This window comes from Larus michahellis, chromosome Z (genome assembly GCF_964199755.1).
Source record: "Larus michahellis chromosome Z, bLarMic1.1, whole genome shotgun sequence".
In the NCBI taxonomy this organism is placed as follows: domain Eukaryota; kingdom Metazoa; phylum Chordata; class Aves; order Charadriiformes; family Laridae; genus Larus; species Larus michahellis.
In genome coordinates this window covers 71,269,136-71,291,096 of record NC_133930.1, presented here as the reverse complement: position 1 = coordinate 71,291,096, position 21,961 = coordinate 71,269,136, and the positions used below count along the sequence as shown (strand labels likewise).

The 21,961-nt window shown below is 44.8% G+C and overlaps 2 protein-coding genes across 3 annotated transcripts in view; one reads left to right on the top strand and one right to left on the bottom strand.

Annotated features, from left to right (window-relative positions):
• Window positions 1-5,058, bottom strand: part of NCBP1 (nuclear cap binding protein subunit 1) — a 30,900-nt gene extending 25,842 nt beyond the window's left edge. Inside the window, exons 1-6 of one of the 2 annotated variants that reach the window (XM_074569721.1) lie at window positions 4,926-5,058; window positions 4,643-4,728; window positions 3,768-3,868; window positions 2,376-2,532; window positions 907-1,014; window positions 251-372 (exon numbers count right to left, since the gene is read on the bottom strand). In XM_074569721.1, the coding sequence (XP_074425822.1) occupies window positions 251-372; window positions 907-1,014; window positions 2,376-2,532; window positions 3,768-3,868; window positions 4,643-4,728; window positions 4,926-4,959 (608 nt within the window). In that variant the 5' untranslated portion in view covers window positions 4,960-5,058. Of the gene's footprint in view, window positions 1-250; window positions 373-906; window positions 1,015-2,375; window positions 2,533-3,767; window positions 3,869-4,642; window positions 4,729-4,913 lie in introns of both variants that reach the window. The other variant, XM_074569723.1, reaches the window with a different exon arrangement.
• A 51-nt stretch (window positions 5,059-5,109) lies between these two features.
• TSTD2 (thiosulfate sulfurtransferase like domain containing 2) lies at window positions 5,110-20,379 on the top strand. The gene is made up of 10 exons (XM_074569724.1): window positions 5,110-5,337; window positions 5,472-5,779; window positions 8,349-8,457; window positions 10,097-10,222; window positions 12,156-12,261; window positions 13,976-14,094; window positions 14,750-14,908; window positions 15,852-15,990; window positions 17,301-17,509; window positions 18,234-20,379. Exons 1-10 carry the CDS (start codon window positions 5,110-5,112, stop codon window positions 18,324-18,326), a joined length of 1,596 nt encoding a protein of 531 aa, XP_074425825.1. The 3' UTR covers window positions 18,327-20,379.
• The last annotated feature ends 1,582 nt before the right edge of the window (window positions 20,380-21,961 follow it).

Sequence of the window (21,961 nt, the reverse complement as noted above, 5' to 3'; positions counted from 1 at the left end):
AGCAAAAACCTATCAGTATTCACAGCACAATTACAACTCCAGCTGTTTCAGCAGGAGCAGAACAAGACTTTCACCAACTTAAGACTTTTCAAATCCAAAAAATCTCTCCACCTATTCTGTTTTCAGGGTTCCCTCCCCGAATGGTTCAGACCTAAAACCTTAGAAGACTTTTAAGTGAGCAATAATCAAAGCTGTTAATCTATACTCAGATAATACTAAAAAAGAGTATTTTTAATAGGTTACAACATACTTCAAATAGCTTTCTGTCTGAGACAAGAGACGATCCATTTCAGCATCCTTTTTCTCATATAACTCCTTTCCAACCCAAGGCAAAGATGACAGAAATGCAAACATATACCAGTCACATCGTACCTGTAGGAAAGAAATATACTGAAATCTAAGTATACACGTAAGCTCTAGAAGATTTCATACACACCCTCCATTTTAATTTAAATTAAAACATTAGCAAAACTGTTATTTTGGGAGGATGTAAAGACCAGCAGCTAAAGACTGCATCAGCAAGCTATAAAAAAAAATACGTGTTCTTACTTGAAATGTGTCATTTTTAACTTGAACCATGACAAGCAGACTTAAAAAATGGTATCACTTTCACAGTCCTTCTGCAGATTATTGATATAGCAGAACAAACCAGGCATATGCACTTGCCAAAGTAAAATAAATTCACTTCAGCTACTTCACCATAAAGGACTATACTTTCTTACTGTAGGCATGTATTTCTTTCTTAACTGCCGCAGGTTCCTTTTACTCATGCTAAGGAAACTGCAAATGACAGTCCATTTAGTTTGCTATCTCTACAACTTCCCTATTCTACGCATAAGTACAGAAGCACTGGCACAGAAAAATTGTGAAAGCAGCACCAGAGGAGCCTACAGATCTTTTGCTTACTTGGGGTACATCTTCCTCCTGTGTCACACTCACAAAGTTCTCAAACATAGCTACCATTGAAGGTGCAGCTATTACATGACAATTCACAAGATCTGACAGAAAACGAACCTAAAAGAGACCAAAAAAATTGACTTAAATGAATACTTTTTAAATTGACTGCACAAGAACAAATAAGCATTTCTTAAACAACTACAACAAACCATCAATAAAAGTACAATATTTATTCAGTACTTTGAAAGCAGAAATACTGCACACTGTACGGACCCCCCTTTCAACGCTGGAAAAAAGTACTACAAACGCTGCCTAATATATCATGCATTATAATGTCTATAGCCTGTTTCACTGCAGTAACATTGCAAGGATAATATTTCTAATCAAGGAAGGTGGAAAACACCAGTATGCATTCAAAGACATACAAACTGATACTATAGAAAAAAAACCCTTGTGCTTCTATCTACCCTAAACTTCAGATCAAACTTCAGCTTCATGCTGAAGACTTCATCGGGAAGAAGTCTTGGGAAAGTTATTTGGGCTAAGCAGAAAATCCAGTACTCAATGAGCAACTGTAATAAAGAAAAGTACCCAACTCCTACTTTCCAGGTATTCACTGCTCTGAACAGTCTCTGAAAAGTCTTTGGGAAAGCAGAGGAAATATTTCCACTGCCACCCCCTTAGTTGTTACTCTCACAAGTCATTTGTATATGAGAGTCACCAGAGAAGGTGAAGCTGAAGCCATAGAACAGCACGTTCAGAGTTCTAACAAGGATTTTAGTAGCAACAGTGTCCCGCAGTTGAACAGCAGTCACTTGACAAAATACTTTTAAATACTAGAATCTTAATTTTCACCAGTGGGCTTCAAAAGAAGATGGGGAGCCTGGGGCTCTAAAGCTGCGCTTCTAAATGAGACACCATTGAAGTCCTAATACCTTTTTGCAGACAAAATCTATAAGCAGGAAGAGCTGGGCAAATGGTTTCAAACACAGACACTGCTTAAAACTGCCCGCTTGATCTTCATCCCTCATTAGTAAAATGAGCACGCAGGCCTGATAACTGTCATCAAACATAGATTTTAAGAACCAAACTGTTCATTTTCTTTTCCATAAGAGCCATAAGAACATAATACTCCTTTGAACACAATAGAAGTACATGATTTTCATTTTTCTTTTACATTTGACTGTAGAACAGGTCAGGGGAAGCACCTCTGTTTACTGCAAATGAATTTGTCACTGGGAAAATATACATTTGGAAGTCAGTTTTGCAAATGTAATATGATTTTGCTCCCCTGAGGAAGGAAATATTTCTCACATAACACACGTTCCCTCTTGGTATATCTACAGTGCACCGCACATTGATGCCAGAAGAAACTGTAATACACAATGCAAGGCCCAGCTCTTGTGGAACAAAAAGGTGAAAGAAGGAAGGGAGAAAAAGGATGAGGGAAAATGTAAAACAAACGAAAAAACACTTACTAAATGCACAGCTTCATTATACATATTGACTTTCAGACATTCTTTAAGCTGACGAATCATGGCTTCTACAAATTCCCCACCAAAATTGTAGTTTCTGGCATTCAGCAACCCAACTAGTGTCGTGTAAACAGTAAGCTTTTCTGGTAACAGACGTGCACTGACACAGAAAAAGAAACATGGTGTTAGTTTATTCATCATGTGCCAAATGGCAACTGCATAGCATCTTAGAATCTGCTTATATTAAGTGGAACTCACCTCATGAGGAAATAAGAAAAAAGTGCTAGTGTGATCTTACAGTTCTATCCCATAGTTAACGTTTTAGAGACAATCGGGTTTTTTTAACTACAGTCATTTAGAAAGGCAGGTGCCACTTTCAAGTACATTTAAGGTATTTACTTCTTATTTGTATCTAATTGATGAGTATTTCAGAGGGTTGGCCAAATAAAATAAGTGACAGAATTTATGCAAAGATGCAAGAAGTTGTTTTAAGTTCATAATTTAGAAATAATTTTATTATACAGCATCAGTAAGATAACGTGAGGCATACAGATTTTACACTATTGATTTTGACTCCAAGTTTCTCAAGTGAAAGTAACTGATTTTAAGCACAGCATAGGAAAGGCCAGGTCCTACTGTAAGGGATTAATTTTCCTCAACCGTTTTTGTATGCATGTAAAGCTAACCTTTTCAGAACTGTCTTACTGCTATAAAAAAGTATTTGCCTTATATTAACAAACACTGCTACGAAATAGATTTAAAATATCTGCAAAATCATAGCATAAGCTAGGGCTGGAACACCCTCCCTCTTCTCCACAACCCTCCTTCATATGTCTCTTACCTACTGCCATAGACCCCGTACAACCCCTCCCTCAGACACCAGGCACCTCTGCTAGGGAGACGAAGGAGAGCTTGCTTTCAGCTCTTTGTGTTCTCAGCTCCCCTCCTCTAGTGAATGGGCTTACGGAGCCATGAGCATCTCATTGCCAGAAAAGAGGAACAGGCAATGAGAAAACAGCACAGATAATAAGGCTAAATAAGTGTTAGCAGCCAATAGCTTCAGTACTCTTAAACGTTTCATTGGGATACAGGATATTGCCCAGCATCACTGTGGTCTCATCACTACTGAAGTGCGGTTCTGAGGTTTCTTCTATCTGTTTTGAGCCTTTACACACATTTCAAGGTAAAGTAATGTAAAGAGATATTTTCCTTCAACAGTATCTAGTAAGTAATAAGCTTATTCTTCTATTTCTCTTGCTTGTAGTAAACCAAGCTCTATACTACAACAGCACTCAGGAACTGAAGCCATTCTTGGCATCTAAACTACCTTAAACACTTAAAACTTATGCAGAGAAGAAAACGCCTCCCAGATTCCCAAACATCCTGCATACGTACACAGTACACAGTATTCGGAGTATCTTGCTTTTGTAATTTGGCAGATCAGCTTCCAAAACACCAGCTAGACCCTCCAAGTTGCTCTCCAAAGATGAATTACTCTAAAAAAAAAAAAAAAACAAAAAAAAAATTTCATCATCAACCAGGCAATATGAACCAGCCTGTGACTCTCAGGTGGAAATCAAGGAACTTGGGCAACAGCACCCTTTTATGTCACCTCCTTTTTCAGAGCGACAGGTCAGTTCTGTTAGTGGTAAATAACTGCCCTTACTTGCCTGAGAGGAGCAGCTACTCCTCACAAGAGTTGCACCTGATCACCCACCTCCCCCGCAAGAAACGCCAGTGCTCCCCTGGGATGCAAGATCTAACACTGCCTCAGGGACATCTTGGTAATGCAACTGAGCCTTGATTAATGATACAGCATGAAACTAAACACCTTCGCGACCTGTTTTTCAGTGCACCATCATTTTTGCCCCTGCCCTTACCCTTTCCCCTCCCCCCTCTATTAGCCTCAAATCCTCTCAGGACCTGTAACCTTATGCCCCGGGCAGACCGAGTTAACTCCCCTACATCCTTGGCAGACTGGAACCAGCAACGACATCCACAGACGCTAAGTGGTATCTGTTTGCTGTCTGCTTATCTTTGCTTGGAAGATAATAACACTACCATCTAAACACTCGCCCGTTTTACCATGTGGTTTCGCAAAAGCTGACAAGTTTCCAACTATCTCATTAAAAAAATATTAAAAATTCTTTTTGGGTGGTTAGTACAAACGAACCGCTAACACACAACACACAGAAGGGGGGAGGAGTAGGGAGGGAACCATTTTGACTTTCCCAGCTGCCGCCCGGCCGTGAGGCGGCCCGCCCGCCTACCTTCTCTCCCACCCTGCAGATGAGCGACTCGAGCCTCTCCTCGATCTCCGACGGCTCAGACGTCCTCCGCCTCTTGTGGGGCTGCCCTGCTCCAACACAAGGACCACACCGTTACCGTTCCCACCGGAGAACCCCTGCCCCGGCCGCCCTTCATCCCCGCCTCCTCCCCCCCGCAAACACCTCTTCCCGCGGCGGGACGGCCCGGCCCGGCCCGGCCCGCACCACCCTCGGCACCTCGGGGGGGGGAGGAAGTAAAGGGGGAGAGGTCTACCTCGCCGCTCACCATCGCTGTCGTCACTGTGCCGCCGTCGCGACATGTCGGGATGCGCCGAAGGAACGGGCGGGACGCTTAGCGCGGGCCAGAAGGGGAGCGCGCTCCTACCACACCGCCCAGCTTCCGGCCCGCGGCACTTCTGCTTCCGGGGCAAGGGGCGCGGGGCAGCCACCGCCTCTCTGCTCACCGCTCTATGGTGCGGGTGCCGGCGTCGGAGGACTTCCGGGGTCAGCTGGGCCGGGCCGGCGGGAAAGCAGCGGCGCGAAAGAGGAAACTTCCCAGTCGTTTCCCGGCTGTTTCACGGGTGATGGGGCCTGAGGCGGAGATGGTGCCGGGCGAGGCGCCGCCGCCCGGTCCGGGGTCGCCGCCGGAGGGGGAGACGGCCGCCACCAGGAAGCAGCGCGCCTGGGCCCGGAGGAAGGTGGGTCGGTGGCGGGCGCCGCGGCCCGTCCCGCTGTAAGGGCGGGGGGGGCAGGCCGTGGAGTCGGTGTGCCGGGCCGGGGGACGGTGAGGGGGCAGCGGCGGTAACGGGTGTTGCTTGTGGTGCTATTTCAGGCCTTTTCCTTGTTCGTCAAAGCAAAGGAGGTGCCGGCGGCGGGCCAGTGTGCCGGCGGCGGAGGCGGGCCGCGGTGGCGGTGCTGCCGGCAGGCGTTTGAAGAGCTGGCCGGCATTCACAGGCATGTGGCTCTGCAGCACGGCAGGGACATTGGGCAAAAGGCAGGGCTGGCGGCCGAAGTCAGCCCTTCGAGCGGCCCGGCTCCTGCCGGCAACGGGGACGGGCTGAACGGGCACTCGTGTAGCAGCCCTGAGATCTCCTGTACGCTCCCAGACACGAGCCACCTTAGCTATGAAGAGCTGACGAGGTAAGAAAGTCCCTCAGCGGTTTGGAGGACCGGTACTGGCCAGGAGTGGGGTATTGTCATGCTTACACTTTACATGATCTGCTGCCAGTATTGCTCTTTTATTTTTATGAAGTTCAGTCAAGTGACACTTTAAGATACAGGAAGAGTCTTCCCCAATATTCCTTTACATCTTCAGATACCTTCTTGAGATACTTCTTTAGATCAATATGTGTAGGTGCCCTCCAGGAGTCACTTAATTTATTTGAATTCCTTTCACAAGTGCTCACGCCTGTACAAAATATGCAAATTACTGCCATGCTGTTGCAGAATTAGGTGTGTTACATTGTTTTGACAGTAAAGGTGGGAACTTCAGAGTGTTGAACTATCAGAGCTGTATCTTCCAGCATTGTTAAAGCAGACCTGTGCAGGTTTTACTTCATAGAATCATATGATGGTTTTGGGTTGGAAGGGACCTTAAAGATGATCTTGTTCCAGCCCCCCTGCCCTGGGCAGGGACACCTCCCACTAGATCAGGTTGCTCAAAGCCCCATCCAGCCTGGCCTTGAGCACTTCCAGGGATGGGGCATCCACAACTTCCCTGGGCAGCCTGTTCCAGTGTCTCACCACCCTTACAATAAAGAATGTCTTCCTAATATCTAATCTAAATCTACTCTCTTTCAGTTTAAAACAGTTATCCCATGTCCTGTTGCTACACTCCCTGATAAAGAGTCCCTCCCCATCTTTACTGTAGGCACCTTTTAGGTACGGGAAAGCTGTGTAAGGTCTCCCCAGAGCCTTCTCTTCTACAAGCTGAACAACCCCAACTCTTTCAGCCTGTCCTCATAGGAGAGGTGCTCCAGCCCTCTCATCATCTTTGTGGCCCTCCTCTGGACTCACTGCAACAGGTCCGTGTCCTGCTTATATGTCCATGCCCCCATGTCCTACTGGGGGCTCCAGAGCTGGATGCCGTACTCCAGGTGGGGTCTCAAGAGAGTGGAGAAGAGGGGCAGAATCCCCTCCCTCAACCTACTGGCGACCCTTCTTTTCATGCAGCCCAGGATGCAGTTGACTTTTGGGGCTGCAAGTGCCCATTGCCAGCTTATGTCCAGCTTTTCATTCACCGACACCCCAAAGTCTTTCTCTTAAGGGCTGCTCTCAATCCACTTATTGCCCAGTCTGTATTTGTGCTTGGGATTGCCCTGACCCACATGCATGGCCTTGCACTTATCCTTGTTGTATTTCACGAGGTTTGCATGGGCCCACCTCTCAAACCTGTCCAGGTAGGTCCCTTTCCTCCAGCATGTCGACCGCACCACAGAGCCTGGTGTTGTTGGCAGACTTGCTGAGATGCAGTTAATCCTCCTGTCCATGTGCCCAACAAAGATGTTAAATAATATCTTTGTCCCAGTAGAGAGCCTTGAGGGACACCACTTGTCACCTGGACATCAATCCCTTGACCGCAACTCTTTGAATGCAGCCATCTAGCCAGTATCTTATCCACTGAGTGGTCCATCTGTCATATCTGTGTCTCTCACAATTTAAAGACAAGGATGTTGTACGAGATAGTGTCAAATGCTTTGCACAGGTCCAGCTAGATGATGTCAGTTGCTCTTCCCTTATCTACCAACGTAGAAGGCCACCAGATTTGTCAGGCACAATTTGCCCTTAGTGAAGCCATATTGGCTGTCACCAGTCACCTCCTCATTTTTCATGTGCCTTAGTGTAGTTTCCAGGAGGATCTGCTCCATGGTCTTGCTGGGCACAGAGGTGAGACTGACCAGCGTGTAGGTGCCCGTGTCTTCCTTTTTCCCCTTTTAAAAATGTTGGTAATGTTTCCCTTTTTCCAGTCATTGGTAACTTCACTAGTCTGTCACGACTTTTCAAATATGGACAGTGGCTTAGCAACTTCATCTGCCAGTTCCCTCAGGACCCTCGCATGCATGTCATGAGATTCTTGAAGACTCTGATCTATAAATAAGGAAGGACCATAAAAGAAAAGAGCAGAACAGCAGGGTATGTTCTGCAGAGGTCCCTTTTCTCAGCTTATTCAAGTACCTTAAGGGCTTGTTAGTTGTGAATATGTAAGTACACAAAAATGTTTCAGACTGTGAGAGGGTTTGGCTTGTGCTGCTCAGAATGCTGGTGCGCACAATCTCACTGAAAATTTTGTCTTTTTACGTTTTGATAGCTCAAGCACTTGAATTTTCAGTGTGCAAGTTTGTTAAATGAAGCACCTAATGGGATGCTTGTGTGCACAGAACAGCAGTTCTTGTGTGTTGAGAGAAACTTGAGTAGAGTGCACAGTAGGCCACTGGCAGAGATGTCCCATGCAGCACAGATGAGTTCATTTTGTAACCAGTCCTGAGAGCTAGGAATGTGGGAGCTGTATTCAGTACATATTTCTCTCTCTTGGAAATAAGCCCAGCAGTGCTAACTCCTCCAAAGTTTGTTGTGCTGTTCTGTTTTGTTTTGGTCCCCACATCTGCCAGAAGAAAATTGTCTGCTTTTTGAAGGGCTAATGCAATAGTATGTTTTTGTGCTTTCAACCCTAACATCCTTTTCCTGTTTATCTTTGCCATGCTGTGGACAGCGAGGTGGGAGAAGTACTTCTGTATTACTGTTACTGTGAGGTGAAGGATCCAGAGAAACTCTGTGCTTGGCAAAAGGCCCTGTGCCAGCATCTGCATCTCACTGGCAAGGTAAGGTTTTAGGCAATGGTTGCATTCTTAACAGAAAAGCATCTTCTTTGCTTAGTGCAGGACAATGGGGCACGTGGAGAACCAAGTGTTTTGCACCAGAAGGTGCTAGTCTGTTGTAATGCCATTAAGAAAGGCATTCAGACTCTGCAAAGCACCATTTAAAATTATATTTAAGAGCTAATGCTACAAAGAAAAAGAAAATAATACAGATAATCTTTTATCCCTTTTGATGCTGGGAACCCTGAGTTGTGTAGTATTGAGTGAGCCTCTGATCCACATGCAGCACACTGTGCAGAACCTTGTAAGGGTTACCCCATTGCCATCATTTGAACTGTTACAGGTGTTTTTTACAGGACAACAAGTTTTTTAATCGCTCCTACTGTCAAATAGAAAGGATGCACTTTTAGTTAAAGGCAGGGACACGCAGGTGGCATAATCACTAGTATCAACAGGAGCTGCATGCAGGTGTCTCTGTTAGGATTATCAGGCTGTGTTTATCCTGTGGCTAAAGGATACGCACACAGCTTGAAGGCCAAGCTGGAGGTGCAGCACTGTGCAGCACGGGTTTGGGCTTGCTCTAGTTAACTGTTATGTGTGTCACTAAATCCTCAATGCGCAATGGTCTTCCAGTCAGAATCCCTACAGTGAGCTGTAATCCACAGTGTCAGGAATGAGATGAGAGCAGCTGACACCTTAGGCCACACCATAGGATAGCAGTGCTCATTCCTGCACAGTCTTTGTTCTTTCTATTCCTGGCAGACTAAATCAAGGAGGTGAGTTGGCTCTTGAGGCTGTGGGCAAAGGCTCTCAAAATTTTAGCCTTACGCAGCTGATGTTATAGACTATCTGTAGGGAGAAAGATTTTTCAAGAGGGCAACTCAGAGCAGGAGGCTACTTTTATCTTTGACAACTTTGTCTTCCTAAGTAGCTTCTCTTTCTCTGACAATGGTAGGCACCTTCCCTGTTCTATATGAGCGTAGGTCTGGGGCTGAAATGTCCTGACACATTCACTTATGCTGAGTGCATCAGCATAGCTCAGCTATCTTGTTTGGTGGTTGGTATTTTTCTTTTGTTTTTTTTGTCTCCAAGACAGGTACAGCATTTGCCTTCTCAACCGGTTGTTTTTTCCCTTGCCTCTTATATTCAGTCTTTTTTTTTTTTTTTTTTAATTTTTCACCACTTCAGAGTTTTTGTTCATTTGTCAGTGCTGGAGATAAAATGACTCACACTGAAATTTAATATTACATGCAGTATTATGCATGTTCATTTTCCTTTTAGCTGTGTGAGTCATTGGGCACAATCCCATTGTTCTTCCTGAGGCAGACTTCGAGTGGGAATTTTAATGCTGACAGCAGGATTTGCCTGTTAACCGGTTAGCATTTCTCTCTCTATTGCACAAACTTTTCTGACTGTCTTGATGTCATTCTTTTGAAATGTCTCAGAAGTGATTACTGGGGTTTTATTCCTCTTTTATTTACTGTCTTCTTAATGTTCAGCTTCAGTATAACCATCTTTCCCTTCCTTCCTCGGTATTTCTTTTTCTGGACATACTTCTGTGTCTGCCTCTTGTTACCCAGTCGTATTTCGCTAATTTCACTGTCACGCAGCCTTAGCCCCAGCTTCTTCTCCTGCCTTCTAGGTACGAGTGGCTTCAGAAGGGATTAATGGGACCGTTGGTGGAAGCAAAGTAGCTACCAGTCTCTACATTGAAGTTATGCTTTCCCAGCCTCTGTTCAAAGACATTTTGGGTAAAGAGGATTTCAAGGTATGAAAAAATAATTTATACATAGACATTGTTAATTTAGGATGTTTACTCTTTGAGAAATAAGCACCTTGCTTCTTGGTAGTATTACTTCTGCTCTAGCAGTTCCGCTTTCCCAGCACTGATCTAAGCCAAGGGTTCCTGACCTTTATTTAGATATCTCTGCTAGTTTTCACCAGCAGTAGGGGTTATCATGAGCAGCTATAGCAGCTGCTACAAGCTTTGGCAGTTATGGGTGCAGCTGCAAAGCTCCCCATACAGGTGAATGAGGGAGTGTGCTTCAGCCCCACCATTCTTCAACAACCATTTACTCCAACTTGACTGCCAAAATCAAGGCATCACAACGTACGCTTACCCAAGCAAAGTATTCCTACGCTCTCCTCTTCACCCTGATTTGAGATCCTCACCTAGAAGATTACTGGTTTAGGCTCATGCAGGCTTTGGTGTCCATATAGGTGCACTGGCAGCTCCATGAATTGGATGTCTGCTGGGGAAAAGAGACAGGCAGTGTCCAGAGGTTTCTCCGTACTCCAGTTAGTGCCTGACTGGAGGGAGAGTGAGGTGCTAACTTCTGCTTGAGCCTGAGCATATGTGCTGATTGTTGTCTTCAGATGGTGATGGCATCTGTAGCTGGCACCATATGGCATTCTGGTAGGCTTTTGCTGCCCCAGCACTGTAGGTATTGCTTCCTCTCTGAGGAAGGAAAGCTGCTGCTTTTATTAGCATTTCTCTTATCCACACAATTTTATTTGTAGGGAGTGCTATTTTGTTTACCATAAATAACTAGATCAAAGACAGTTAGTGAAACTCAAATCCCATGTAGAGCTGCAGTGCTGATTCACTCATAGCTTTTCAACTGTCTGTTGTGCTTGGTGGATTTTCAAGGGCACATGTGACCTGTTAGTTACAGTAATGTGTAAATGCAAAAACAAAACAAGGATGAACTTTTACCTTGACCTTGGCAAAACGTCCAACCTTGCATGATCTCTCTGGGCATTGACACTCATGCGTTAGGACACGATGGTATTGTCTGTCTCACAGTTCTTCTGCATGCTGTATATCCAAGTAAGCAGTGGTTTCGGGTCTCTGTGCCATGAAGACACGGAGGAGTGAAAATTGCACTTAGGGCTGTGTAAATATTCAGTGGCCCCTGTAGTTGCTACAGACAATTTCTGTGGTAGCTGGGACAGTGCTGCACAGCACTGCGCCCTTGTTTGAGTGTTTATATGCTTGATAATACCTAAGCCATGTTTGAGGCTTAGCCCTGCAGAAATTCCCAATTCCTGTCACCTGCAATGCGATTGCCTATCAAAAAGGGCTTGCCAGGACCTCCAGAGGGAAAACCCTGCACTTGAGTTTGCAGGGACGGGCAGATGGTGTCAAACTCACTGCCAACAGGTCTTCAGCCTGGCTGATTCCATAGTGTTTCACGCCCATGAACCACTGCAGTTCTCATTGCACGAGTCATGACCGGGGGCCTAGGTGTGCTTTTGTCGGAGGTCACAGTGGCTGAAGAGAGCTGCAGGGCCCAGAGCTGCCACCATGATCTGTTACTGGAGGAGATTATTTAATATTCCTAGCAGGCTCAGCATGCTTTGTAGGGGCCTCAACTTTATCATGATAGGTGCTAGTGATGTTTCTGATCAAGACCTGTTCTTCCCACTCCTCAGTGACTCGCATCTCAGGCTAAATGGTGCCTGTCTCACCTGCAGAGTAGTCATTGGTCCTGAGATACCTGTCTGTCAGGTTGTGGTAGGGGCCCAATGCCTAAACTTCCGGATTTAGAATGTGGATTTCAGTGGGACAGACATTGCTTTCCCTCGGCCATCAAGACCCTTTCATATTCTAGTGAGCTGTAGAAATTAAAGTGAATGGGTATTTTTAATCTTCACACCTGGCAAATTTTTGTGGATTGTTTTTGTGTTTAATTTCCTAGAGCAGTGCAGGAGGAGCTCACTGTTTCCCAGACCTTCGAGTTGGAGTATTCAAAGAAATTGTACCTATGGGCATTGATCCAAAGATAGTGTCTTACAAAGAAAATGGTAAGTTGATTTAATGAAAAATAATGCCTCTCACCCAAGTGAGAGGTAAGTGAAGAATAAAGTACTCTTACCAATAACATTTCCTACTGCACAGTGGCCAGGAGAAATAGATACAGAAATTGATTTCTTACTGCTAGTCAAAAGTTACTAGTGCAGGGAATTTGCTGGCCCAGGTTTTGGTTTGCTAAGTGTTTAGCTGTCTCAAAAAATAGAATTAACTTTCTGTTTTGTGGGAAACACTAACAGTTCGAACGACACTAAGCAGTTACCTTGTTTTGGGGTAGGGGCATACCTTGTGCTTTAGTCAGGGAATAAGTCATTGGACATCTGCTTTAGGCAGATGTAAGGTGAAACTATGTGTGATGGTTAGGAAAGACATTTCAGTGCATGAATATATTCATATTTGTTCTACGTGTTCTGTAGGTGCTTGAGACTGCTTAGAAATGATACCATACAAAGAGCTCCAATGCCGTCTTGTTGTGGTTAGCTTGCAGTAAGAACCAAGCTGTATAGGAAGAGCTTTCCATGGAGTTTTCTTGTGAATCCAGTGGATTCTGGTGCTGTGGATGCCGAAAGCTTTTGTTTGTTTGTTTGTTTGTTTTTCTTTTTCAGAAAATGCTAGAATCCCACTAAAGCTCAAATCCCACAGTTGAGTATATACATGTTCCTATGTTAAGCACTGCTGACTTGGCTTTACTTGTGTTGAAGTTAGCCATGCTTCTGCCCTTTACACAAAAGCAGAGCCAAGTTCTGCATCAGGTTCATGCCACTCTTCACATGATGTAACACAGGCTACATTTGTTTTTTGCTACCTGTAGCTGCTTAGTATGGATTATACCCGATAAGATGTCACTGGCTACGCATCTGCTATGAGGACACTTACGTAGGTGGTATGCAGGAGCACAGAAAATAGCAATTAACAGAGTGGTTTGGGTTTTTTTTCCCACCAAGAGGTTCTGTTGGTGCTAAATTTCTACAGCATCTTTTTGTGGTTTTGGCAGAGGATTATCTTTTTTCCCTGTTTTTTTGGCAGTTTGTGGGATGTATGTTTGGATATTTATTTCCTTTTTTTTTCCTTTTTCCTCCTATTTTACAGCATTTTATGGAGATGATTCCCATTACTCTGGCAGGTTGTTTGTAGGGTTATTTTTTAATAAGGTAACAGATTTTGGTCGGGGGAGGTTTTTTTGTTTTTCAGTAGGTTGGGAGTCCTAAGTCCTGCACAACCTGAAAGCTGAGAAACTATGTAAATTGAAGCTGTACTGAAAGTAATATATGCCTATGGAATTTTTCCATTTTTATCAACAGAGAAGAGTTTCATTGAAAAAATTGTATTTCTGTACGCTTCTACGCCTCCAAATGTAATGAAAGATGAGCAAAGGGAAGGGAAACATTTTTCATTCTTGCTTTTACATCTGCAAGAGTTGCCAGGGGGACATAACAAAGATCATAGAGACAAGCGCCCGTCTGCTGCTTCTTCTGTCATGTGGAACAGTGTTGTGTTTGCTTTCATTTGCCAATAGGAAGCCAAACATGGATAAACTTGGCTGGTTGAGTTGGAATGAAAAGTCTGTGAACTGTCACAGAAAATTTTTGTTTGAAATCTGAGAAGAACCTGGATCAATGAGATCATATGTAACATTGTTTTGTAGTTCTGTTCTCATTTCTTTCCCTTTTTTTTTCCCCTCTTTTTTTTTTGTTGTTGTTGTTAAAGGAATCCACTTATCCCCTCAGGAATTTCATAGAGAAGTAGAACAGTATCTGTCTCAGGCCAGTCAAGGACAAAGCGATACCATCTTGCTGGACTGTAGGAACTTCTATGAAAGTAAAATAGTAAGTGTTGTTTGCCTGTTTCTTGCAGTGTGTTATATGTGCTGGGGGGAAGCATTTCACATTGTGAGAGTGTAACCTTACTGAAAGAAGAGATTCCATGTTTCAGATTAACTGTAATATGTACAAAATTCAGTTTAGTAATGAATATTGGACAGAAGAAGCAGAGGACCTGCTCAGCAACTCAGCGTGGATCCCGCCTGGCTAAGTGTTTATACAACTTGGGACAGGAAGAAGATAAAGTGGTCCATACAACGTTAGCCCTGAATACCATAGAGCTTGAAGTAAAAGCAGCATAATTTGTAAGGATGTTTTCCAGCATTTTTTGCTTTGTCCCATATGTCAGAAAGAATAGGGGCAACTTGCTGTCACACCCACCAGCCCTTCTGCACTGTTCTGGCTCATCTTCTCTCCGACAGTTCAGCTTGCTTAGCTCCCTCTTCTATGTTTGAATGAGGAGACATGCTGTGTCCAGAATCCTCTTACGGATTTTTACAGGTACTTTAATGCTTAAATGCAACTGAGGAACTGCCTAAAGCAGCTGCAGTGAGCTGAGTGTTCTGGCACAAAGGTTTGTTACTTCCTGTAGTTTGAGGCAGAGACCTTACTGTGTAAGACTGCTTGTGACCAGTCGCATGGACATCTGTTGTTATTGCAGGGACATTTCCAGGGCTGTCTGGCTCCAGATATCAGGAAGTTCAGCTATTTTCCCAGCTATGTAGATGAAAACCTGGAGCTTTTTAAAGACAAGCGTGTCCTGATGTACTGCACAGGAGGGATTCGTTGTGAAAGAGGCTCTGCTTACCTCCGGAGCAAGGTGAGATGCCATTCTGAGGGCACAAGTGCCGGGGAGTTGCAAGTGCTTTAGGGGCAGCTGTCTTTTTTGCTGGTCAATTCTTACTGAGCGCAAACTGCTCAATGAGCAGGTGGGGAGATGAATGTCTCTGACACACACTTGCCTCAAGCTGTCTGTCAAGGACATGGGTAGTTTAATGCAGCTCAGGATGATCTGCACGGATGAGTGTCACAGCAGTGATTGCTCTGTGAACATAATTACGTAACCCATTTGCTGAGAAGGGGTATTTATAAGTCTGCCCTGCCCCCTGTAACCATGTTTTAGGAGGGCTTGAGAGCATTCTGCAGTGTTTTCACAAGCTCTGTCTAGTTTATGCTCTGCAGGTGTTACTGCACAGCTTGAGCATCTCAGAGTGCTGAAAATCAGCCAGTCAGTGCTTTCCCAGTGTTGTGGAATTAAATCCAGCACACTGCATTGTTCTAATTGTGCTTTCCAGCCCGCTCTTTTCCTGCATCCTTCCTTCAATGAGCAAGGGAACGGCACACATGTATGTTCTCCAGAGATTTAAACTTTGATTTTTTTTTTTTTTTCTCTGCTGCACCAATGTGAACCCTGAGAAATTCTGCTCATCATAACAGCTTACTACATAAAAACAGAATAAGTAACAGTGCACATAGGTTCAAAAGCATTTGACCTGTGATGCGGCTGAGGAGGTTACCAGCCTTTATTTGACTGTAACATTAAATGCACATTTGGGTTCATGTCAACAAGACAGGAATGTGGAGCTGCCCAGTCATCTCTGGTGGCATTGCCTAGAGTTGTGGGTGCACGTGGTGCCATCTGATGGTCACTGAGAAGACACCGCTTTTTGTTGACCCCTGGCATTTAACATTTGCTTTGGAACTCTGGCACACTACTTCTGCTGTTGTCTCCTTCAGCTTTTCTGCTAATATGCTTTAAACAGGCAGTGTGCAGAGAGGTATACCAGCTAAAAGGTGGAATTCACAAGTACCTGGAAGAGTTTCCAGATGGATTCTACAGGGGGAAGCTGTTTGTGTTTGATGATCGTTACGCCATTTGTTCCAATGAAGATATCATCTCAGGTAGGACTAGATAATGTAAGTGCAGAAGGCTGGGGAGCTATTGCAGTTGTTTCCACAGGGATATGCAGGATAGGGGCAGCAAAACTTGTCTGTGTAGTTCTTCCTCATACTTGCTTTGATCTTTTAGTGCCATCACTTTTCATGATGATTATCAACTCTATGTCTTTAACACATAAAACAGAAATAAGAGAAAAGAGGCTCACTAAACGGAGTTCCCTAAAACTGGAGCAGTAAAAGGAAGCATACCCTGCAGAACAGCTCCTATTATGAGCCATCTGCAGCTATGGAGACGTATGTCAAGCACTACTGGTGTCGTTACTCACTTGCTGCCCACAGTGCTGATCAGACTACGGTTGGCCAAGCGACCAAAGCATTAAACAGTTCTCCTGCTGTCAGCTGTTCTCTGCTCCAGTAATCTCACAGAACATCAGCACAGACTGCCAGGCACTGGAAGACTAGTGCCACTATGCTCTACAGCACTTTGTTATTTTCATGCTCTAAAAGTTTTTGTAGTGTGTGGAATTTCGGTGACCTCTAGTTGAAATCGTTAAGAACATTGCCTGGTCTTCTGGGTGGGATCGCTCTTCAGATACTGCAAATGAAATATCTGTTTTCTTCTTCTCAGTTGCCAGGTACAAATAGATGGAATTTGGCTCTAGCCTTCTTTAGGAAGCAGTGCTGCTTTATCTCTGAGTGGGTAGCTTTTTAAGCGTAACCTCCCATTTCTCCTCTGCAATTACCGTATACATCTTGAAGGTGCCTGGCTGGATGCATTAGAGCCATCCCTACAGAAGCTTCACGGGAAAGTCTGTAGGCACCTTCTTGATGGTACAGCTAAACTGGGCTGTAGCTAAAGGGCTAAAACCTGTCTGAAGTTGTGGAAGAACTCTACCAGGACGCCAAATGACACTCCATCTGCACAAGCCATTGCTTTTAGGTGTGAGCAAGTCCCATGGCACCCCCTTCCCCAGCAGGCAACATTCCTGCATACTGGTATAACTACCACCAGCTTCTTTCTTCTTCTTCTGGCAGCAAGAATCTTTAAATCTGCCTAATCATAACTAGAGGAAGTGAGCACTTTTTCCTTTTCCTGAGAGACAGCTGTCCTAAGTTTTTTACATTAAAATCAGAAGTTTAAAAATTAACTAGGTTCTAGAAGATCAAGCTAAAGCAGGAATTAAAAACCTGGAAGACAACAGATAGCCACTTAAGTGAGAGATTGCACCACCCTGGTGCCAAGGAGAACCCTCTGCAAAGGGGACAGATGGGGCAATGTGGGTGTTAACTTTTTCTTTTCCTCCTCCCTCCAGCATGCAGATACTGTGGGACACTGTGGGACCAGTATAAACTCTGTTCCAGCCAGCACTGCCGGCAGCTTGTCCTGACATGTCCAAGTTGTCGCAACAAAGGTCTTACAGCTTGCTGTCCTGTTTGTCAAGAGAAAGAACTCAAGGTGACTTCAAGGGCTTCAGGACAGACAGTTAAGGAGGAATGTGAATGTACAAGGAGACGGCCAAGGGTACCTATTGAACATGTCTTGCAAAGGACGCTGGACACAGGAAAAGATTAAGCAGTTTCATTAGCTAATCTGATACGTGCTAATGCAAAGGGCTTCTATAACTAGATCCCTATCTGTTACTCAGTTAGGTTTGGAAATCGTGAAAATGTGTTGGCTCGGAAAGTCTTGTTCATATGCTGCCTTTAAGCCTAGAGTATGCCCTCAAAACCATCCATTACTTGACTGTAAATTACCAGAGTGCCCAGCCCATCACCAGCACTGCAGGAGTCTTCTCCCTGGGTACAGTCCTGTAGCCTGGCCTCTACCATGGGGATTCTGGAGCAGAGTATGTGCATTAGGACACAGTTGCTCACAATTCAAAAGAAACTGAAGGGACATAAGAACAATTCCATTCTTTTCTTCGTGCATGGAGATAGATCTGTCCAACCTCTCCGTTGATCATGCATTTCCTTCAATAGCTAGCGTTAGGGTGTGAAAACCACAGATATATCAGTTGAGTGACCAGTTTAGAGCTAAGATATTTTCCACGTACGTGCCATCTGCCTGCATCTCTTGCTTTATACCGCTGAGAAGCAAGTTACCTGAAGTCATTAACTTGACTCCTGCGTTACTGGCTGAAGGCAGCGTAAGGACCAACAGATACTGTCTGTTCAGCCATACTTGTGTGTGACCTGTAGGATGAACAGCAAAAGTAATCCTCATTCCAATGCTCTTGTCTCCCCAGCAACTGTTATTTCTCTCAACTTGTGACTACATGAAATATCCAGGGCTCAGCTCTGCTTGCACTAGAAAAATCCGACAGCTTGAAGCTTGTTGAAACTGAGACACAGAGAGGGGAGCACAGAGACTGTCAAAATACCAGCATTATGGCACTGGAATTGATGCAGACATGTGTGCATAAATGTCAGCAACAGCTATAATGTGACACCCACCTGCAAGAAGGGCCAGAAGGATGATCTGGGGAACTACAGGCCTGTCAGTCTGACCTCAGTGCCTGGGAAGGTCATGGAACAGATCATCCTGGGTGCCATTATGCAGCACATGAAGGACAGCCAGGCAATCAGGCACAGTCAGCATGGGTTCATGAAAGGCAGGTCCTGCTTGACAAACCTGACTCCTTCAATGACAAAGTCACTCACTTGGTGGATGAGGGAGAGGCTGTGGATATTGTTTACCTGGACTTCACTAGCCTTTGATACAGTTTACCACAGCATCCTCCTGGAGAAGCTGGCTGCCCAAGGTTTGGACAGTAGTACTCTGCGCTGGGTTAAAAACTGGCTGGAGGGTCGAGCCCAGAGAGTGGTGGTGAACAGAGTTAAATCCAGTTGGCGGCTGGTCATGAGTGGTGTTCCCCAGGGCTCATTATGGGGCCAGTTCTCTTCAATATCTTTATCAATGATTTGGACAAGGGGATTGAGTGCACCCTCATTGTTTGCAGGCGACACCAAGTTGGATGAGAGTGTCAACCTGCTTGAGGGTAGGATGGCTCTCCAGGGGATCTGGACAGGCTGGATTGATGGGCCAAGGCCAACAGTATGAGGTTCAACAAGGCCAAGTGCCAGGTCCTGCATGCGGGTCACAACAACCCCATGCAGCGCTACAGGCTGGGGGAGGAGCGGCTGGAGAGCTGCCTGGCAGAAAAGGACCTGGGGGTGTTGGTCCACTGCCAGCTGATTATGAGCCAGCAGCGTGCCCAGGTGGCCAAGAAGGCCAACAGCATCCTGGCCTGTATCAGGAACAGTGTGGTGAGGACTAGGGAAGTGTTGTCCCCCTGTGCTCGGCCCTGGAGAAGCCCCACCTCGAGTACTGTGTCCAGTTTTGGGCCCCTCACCACAAAAAAGCCATTGAGGTGCTGGAGCGGGTCCAGAGAAGGGCAGCGAAGCTGGTGAGGGCTCTGGAGAATAAATCTTACAAGGCACGGCTGAGGGAGCTGGGGTTGTTCAGCCTGGAGAAAAGGAGGCTGAGGGGAGACCTTATGGCTCTCTACAGCTACCTGAAAGGAGGCTGTGGGGAGGTGGGGGTCGGTCTCTTCTCCCAGGTAACAGGCGATAGGACAAGAGGAAATGGCCTCCAGTTGCACCAGGGGAGGTTTAGACTGGATATTAGGAAAAATTTTTACACTGAAAGGTTTATTAAGCATTGGAACAGGCTGCCCAGGGAAGTGGTTGAGGCACCATCCTGGAGGTATTTAAAAGATGGGCAGACATAGTGTTTAGAGGTATAATTTAGATTAGTGATGGTTTTTGTCACAGTTAGGCTGATGGTTGGACTAGATGATCTGAAAGGTCCCTTCCAACCTAGGCAATTATGAGATTCTGTAAGGAAACTGCAAGATCCTTTATCCAAGCTAAGTAATTCAAGATTTGGGGATCATTTGTGTTTTGTAAACATGGGTTGAGTTTTTCAAAAGCTGTGAGATGTTTATGCAATTTCCAGCTCCTATTAGTGGAGAAATTGTCTTTGAAATTGAAGGGATCCACAGCTTACGAACTCAAAATACTTCTCTGCCTGCTGCTTTGTGTGCCTGATGCTGTAGAATGTACAGAAAGGTTTAATAGTGTAGAAGATGTGTCTTGATTGAAAAATGTCTTTGAAACTTACTGTCATTCTTGGTACTAAATAGTAGTTAGTCATTAGGAAGTCAAAATCATTTACTCGTTTGTTGGGTTTTTTTACTGGCAACTGCTTTTAAATGCAAGAAAACAGTATACTCAGGTTTCTGCAGTTGCTTTATGACAGTTAGGGCAATGTTATTTTCATACAGATTGTAACTTTCTCACACAGTGCTATGGATTTCATCAAGGCCTCATCGTTGGCTTGACTAGCAACTTCAAGACATGGGCGTTGGCTCCATTAAAGCCATGGCAACCATTTCCTCTTAATTCCAGTATTGCTACCATGAAATCAACCGTTCAGCAACTGTCTTTATGACTGTTCCTTTCATGAAGCAAGACTTTAAAATTTATAATCTGGGAATCTTCCTAGGATGGTATGTAATAGTAAATCTGTGCACAATACATACTGGAGTAGAAATTGGAAAATTCCCATCAGTAGGCTTCTTCAGCAGAAGTCCAAGCAGCACCCATGGTCCCCTCGCATCTTGCCTCCCAAGCTTTGCTGGCCGGTTAACCTCTATGCTTTTGAGGACTGGAATATTTGTGGAAAAACATGCAAGCTCTACTTGCAGCCCTAGTCTAGAGGACTGATGGGAGTGCCCCAACTTGCATATCATACTCTTTTCTTCATGCATTAGGCTAAAAAGAGCACAATTTTGTAATTCAGTCTATCAGCAAGTCTGGAACACAGCCCATTTGGAAGGCTGTTTCTACATCACTTATCAGTACAGAATGGCAACAATTATATTTTATGTGTAAACTTCTGAAACTCCTCTGAGATGATAAATAACCTTTAGTGCTTCCATCGTAATTTTTAAGGTACTGCACAAATACACTTCACCTGTTATACTGGAGGTGCTTAATTCCACAGAGGTAAATGCTGAAACCTAGCTAACTGTCTGCCATGCGGTACACCTGTCTACAAGGTACAATTCTCCTGAGAGCTCCTGGTAGCTGGATATTCTACCTCAAAGGCAGAGGGGAACCATGGGGCTGCTTCTAGTCTTTGCTGCACTAAGGCAATGGAGCAGAAGGGTTTGAGACGTACAGGTGGAGGCCTATAAAGCCAGGTTCCCTCTGCTGCAGAGAGGGAAAAGGGGGGTAAGAGACACCCTTAGACTCCCTCTTGCAAGTTAGCCCATGAGCAGCTTCTGTATCCTGGCTTCTGGATTAGTTTTGTCAGATTAGTACAAATAAGGACTTGCCACGTGAAATGCTGTGTGGTGGGATCCAGGCACCTCAGTTGTAATGCCCGAGAGAAGGCACGTTAGCTCCAGGACAGTTGAGAGTTAAGCAGGATTGGCTGTGACTGCCAGATGCTGCAGTGAGCAGCAGATGGCTTTTCCCCCTTTTCCTGGAGACGTACTGGGATAAACACTGATCCATTTGCTCCTAATACCATCATTTTGTAGCTCCATTGCTGCACAGCTTGATGCCTTTTACCACAAAGCCTGATGCCTCTCAGCACAGCCTGTCTGTGCTGCACAGCTCTCACATGCATCTTTCAGCAAAGTGGCTCTGTAAGAATCAACTGAGGAACCTGCAGTGATTCTGCCGGCTTAATATATGTTTGGGCTGCATGGTTAATCTGGATGCTGCTACAGTGAAACATATGACAAGGTTCTTGCTTTTTTTTTTTTGCCTTTTTTTTTAAGGGCTTTTTTTTTCATTCAGGAAAAGATGTTGTAGTATCCATGGTAATGCTCCCTGCTCTACAGATGCATCTCCTTGCATGTCTGGGTTTCTTAGCACTGTCAGGATTTCCCAGGATAAGATGCATTTATATTTTTCTGAAGCCCTGGAAGAGCTGAGCCCGTACCATGCAAATCTGAGTGGA